General features: G+C 24.1%; 1 protein-coding gene across 1 annotated transcript; it reads right to left on the reverse strand.

Moving 5' to 3' along the window:
- Positions 1 to 2245: 2245 nt before the first annotated feature.
- Positions 2246 to 4416, reverse strand: LOC130676329 (probable cyclin-dependent serine/threonine-protein kinase DDB_G0292550; the record flags this gene model as incomplete). Its single annotated transcript, XM_057482482.1, is given in 3 exon segments — positions 2246 to 2839; positions 2842 to 3186; positions 3559 to 4416. Coding segments are annotated over 3 exon segments (1797 nt in total), but the record flags the coding sequence as incomplete, so codon positions are not given.
- Positions 4417 to 5399: the final 983 nt, after the last annotated feature.

Below are 5399 nucleotides of genomic sequence, written 5' to 3' on the forward strand. Positions count from 1 at the left end.
GAGAAGGGCCGGTTGTGGGGAGCACTTCTGTGTTCAGGATTGTCTTGAACTCAGTTTACTTCACATTGGGGAGTTAACCCAATGCGAAGGTTGTTGTGCGCTTAGTAGGTCAGTAGATGGAGGGCTGACCTATCTAGCCCACGGTGCGCCACGGAGTAATCAAAATCTCCGCTGGCCGCACAACATGCACCGTGGGCATTATTATTATTATTATTATTATTATTATTATTATTATTATTATTATTATTATTATTATTATTATTATTATTATTATTATTATTTCTTTTTAGTTAAATGCTCAGGGGGTTATCCCCGGTAGTCCGACTCTACCGAGGGCCTCAGCTGAGCGCCAAATCGTTACTGCCGCGATGCATCATCAACAAGATGATCAGCATGCGCAGCAGGCCAAGTTTCGTTGCCTTAGGAGACGGAGGGACCCGAGAATAACAGCCTTTTGCATCCGCGATGCCAGAAACTCAACTTGCGCTGAACAAGTTGGTATTCTAGCTAGTGCAGACACAAACGACTGTTTCATCCCTCCTAGGACGCCAACAATGAGGACGACAAGTTTGACACGGTAACCTGGGTAAAGTTTGCCAATTTCGAACAGGAGATCCTGATATATCTCGTGTTTGTGCTCTTCTTTAACCGTAATGTTATACTCAGCAGGAGCTGAAAACTCAATGACATAAATGTCACGAGCGGTTTTATCGAAGAGCACAATATCAGGTTTATTATGGTCGATTTTCCGCGTTGTTGCGAATGGCACGTTCCAATAAATGCGGCAACGGTCATTCTCAACAACTTGCGGAATATCTCCTGGCAGATAAGGCAGCACTGGTGTTTTATCGATACCGTGCGTATGTCTAAGGTGGTAATAAAGTACTCGCAGAGCAGCATTGTGACGCTGGATGTATGCACCTCTTGCCAGCACAGGACATGCTGACAAGAGATGCATAAGCGTCTCAGGATGTTGCTTACACACCCTACACGATGTGTCGGGTAGCTGCATCTGGAGTACTTTCGCACGGTATTCGAGGGTATTGATTACACCATCTTGGCAGGCAAAAATATATCCTTCGGTCTCGGACATCAGGCCAGCTGACTTAAGGAAGGAAAACGTCAGCTGGGTGGACAAGCCATGGTCACGCACGTGTTTGAAGAACACGCTGTGCATGGACTTGTCCATGTGTGTACTGAGCAGTTTTTGCTGCTCAGCATTCCTGACGACACTCTTAAATTCCTCCTTAGGGAGTTCAATAAGAGGGTTTACTCTTCCGAGACCAAGGGATTTTGCCGCGTACTTTGCTGCCTTATATAAGAACGCTCCCTTCTGCAGATTCTCATGACTATGAACAATCTGCATAAGGAAGTCGTCCTCATCTGCAGTGAAATTGACAACTTCGTATGTTAAACCCAGAACCAAACGATCATGTAGACACTCCAAGCTCTGTAGACCTCTCCCTCCGATGTGCCGGGAAAGGTATAATCTGGTGACTGAGGACTTAGGGTGCATGCTCCGATTGATGTTCATGACTTTGCGTGTCTTGATATCGAGATCTCTAAGCTCTTTTCGGGTCCATTTTAGGACACCGAAAGAGTAGAGTAGTACTGGGACAGCAAGCATGTTTGTTGCAGAGACTTTGTTTTTTCCGGAAAGTTCTGATGACCAGATTTTCCGGAGTCTCCGTCCATACTCGCTGCAGAGAGTCGTTTTGATTTTCGAGACATCCTGCATAGGACTCCCGTCAATCCCTAGATATTTGTACGACTCTCCGGCGTCAAGATGGTCAATGACGCTCCCATCTACTAACTCGATATCTTCGCGCAAATCAGAGCACTTACCCCTCACCAGATTAACGACCGCGCACTTGTCCAACCCAAAAGCCATGCCGACATCCCGTGTATACTCCCCTACGATATTCAAGGCTGTCTGAAGGTGTTCCTCATCAGGAGCATATACCTTCAGATCATCCATGTAGAGTAAGTGGGTGATCGAATATTTCCGATCAGTTGGTGGGCCCACTGAGTATCCACGGGTACGGCGTAGCGCAACAGATATCGGCAGCAGTGAGATGCAAAACAGCAGCGGGCTCAGGGAATCTCCCTGGAAGACACCTCGCTTGTACTGTACAACTTCGGTCACACGTTTGTCGTTGCCACATGAAATGTGGAACCGTGTTCGCCAAAGTTGCATCGTACGCTGTATGCATCCCACTGTATCGCGTTTATTATTATTATTATTATTATTATTATTATTATTATTATTATTATTATTATTATTATTATTATTATTATTATTATTATTATTATTATTATTATTATTATTATTATTATTATTATTATTATTATTATTATTATTATTATTATTATTATTATTATTATTATTATTATTATTATTATTATTATTATTATTATTATTATTATTATTATTATTATTATTATTATTATTATTATTATTATTATTATTATTATTATTATTATTATTATTATTATTATTATTATTATTATTATTATTATTATTATTATTATTATTATTATTATTATTATTATTATTATTATTATTATTATTATTATTATTATTATTATTATTATTATTATTATTATTATTATTATTATTATTATTATTATTATTATTATTATTATTATTATTATTATTATTATTATTATTATTATTATTATTATTATTATTATTATTATTATTATTATTATTATTATTATTATTATTATTATTATTATTATTATTATTATTATTATTATTATTATTATTATTATTATTATTATTATTATTATTATTATTATTATTATTATTATTATTATTATTATTATTATTATTATTATTATTATATTATTATTATTATTATTATTATTATTATTATTATTATTATTATTATTATTATTATTATTATTATTATTATTATTATTATTATTATTATTATTATTATTATTATTATTATTATTATTATTATTATTATTATTATTATTATTATTATTATTATTATTATTATTATTATTATTATTATTATTATTATTATTATTATTATTATTATTATTATTATTATTATTATTATTATTATTATTATTATTATTATTATTATTATTATTATTATTATTATTATTATTATTATTATTATTATTATTATTATTATTATTATTATTATTATTATTATTATTATTATTATTATTATTATTATTATTATTATTATTATTATTATTATTATTATTATTATTATTATTATTATTATTATTATTATTATTATTATTATTATTATTATTATTATTATTATTATTATTATTATTATTATTATTATTATTATTATTATTATTATTATTATTATTATTATTATTATTATTATTATTATTATTATTATTATTATTATTATTATTATTATTATTATTATTATTATTATTATTATTATTATTATTATTATTATTATTATTATTATTATTATTATTATTATTATTATTATTATTATTATTATTATTATTATTATTATTATTATTATTATTATTATTATTATTATTATTATTATTATTATTATTATTATTATTATTATTATTATTATTATTATTATTATTATTATTATTATTATTATTATTATTATTATTATTATTATTATTATTATTATTATTATTATTATTATTATTATTATTATTATTATTATTATTATTATTATTATTATTATTATTATTATTATTATTATTATTATTATTATTATTATTATTATTATTATTATTATTATTATTATTATTATTATTATTATTATTATTATTATTATTATTATTATTATTATTATTATTATTATTATTATTATTATTATTATTATTATTATTATTATTATTATTATTATTATTATTATTATTATTATTATTATTATTATTATTATTATTATTATTATTATTATTATTATTATTATTATTATTATTATTATTATTATTATTATTATTATTATTATTATTATTATTATTATTATTATTATTATTATTATTATTATTATTATTATTATTATTATTATTATTATTATTATTATTATTATTATTATTATTATTATTATTATTATTATTATTATTATTATTATTATTATTATTATTATTATTATTATTATTATTATTATTATTATTATTATTATTATTATTATTATTATTATTATTATTATTATTATTATTATTATTATTATTATTATTATTATTATTATTATTATTATTATTATTATTATTATTATTATTATTATTATTATTATTATTATTATTATTATTATTATTATTATTATTATTATTATTATTATTATTATTATTATTATTATTATTATTATTATTATTATTATTATTATTATTATTATTATTATTATTATTATTATTATTATTATTATTATTATTATTATTATTATTATTATTATTATTATTATTATTATTATTATTATTATTATTATTATTATTATTATTATTATTATTATTATTATTATTATTATTATTATTATTATTATTATTATTATTATTATTATTATTATTATTATTATTGGTATTATTGGTATTACTTTCAATGTTACTAGTTTTATTATTATCCAAATTAGTTGATCGGCTCAATGATCCAATGATTAAAGGTGATTCTGCAATCACTCGAGCAACTGTCTAAGCTGAATTTTTCAACGATGTTTATTTCCTTTTTTTTTGTAGCATTAGTCTTCTGGTATTTAATAATATCACTCGTAAAATTTTTTGATCCAAAATCTCTAATGTTTCCATTGGTGTCAATCAACATTCAAAAGCTCAAGATTTTTTTGTTCACCTGAAGAATTAATAATACCATTAATAATCATGAGCGTGAAAGTAGATGATTATTGAATTATCAGACAACGAATTTTTGAAACTTTTTCAATATTTTTTAATCAAATAGTTTAGAAAAAAATCTAAAAAATTTCATAGGAAAAGTTTTTTAAATTTTACATGTGCAAAATAAAAAAAAAATTTTTACACTGGTCACAGAAACTAAGGGATAGAATAAAAATCCGAAATTTTTAGGTGATTTTCAACATGCTGTAACTCGGTGAAAAATGGTCGTATAAAAAAATTAAAAAAAGTTAATTGTAGCCTCAAGTTTCTAGTTTTCAGATCTGGACCTCAAAATTTTTTATCATGTACGGTTCCGGAGTAATCATAAGAAAACCAACGAAAAAAAAAATTTCAAAATTTTTGCTGGTTTTTCAATACCTCTATGGGCGACAATAAATTTTTTTGAATAATCCGACTGTCTGACTTTTCTCGGAAATTTTATGCCCTTTAATTTGGTGGCCTTAAAAAGTCTCTACGACGATTTGGCGCCGAGTTATCATTGATCAAACCAAAAAAGTCCATTTTGGCTTTGATAATCAATAACTCCGGATGTATTGGTCGTACAGAGA

The sequence above is a fragment of the Microplitis mediator genome, chromosome 10, assembly GCF_029852145.1.
Source record: "Microplitis mediator isolate UGA2020A chromosome 10, iyMicMedi2.1, whole genome shotgun sequence".
Lineage (NCBI taxonomy): Eukaryota > Metazoa > Arthropoda > Insecta > Hymenoptera > Braconidae > Microplitis > Microplitis mediator.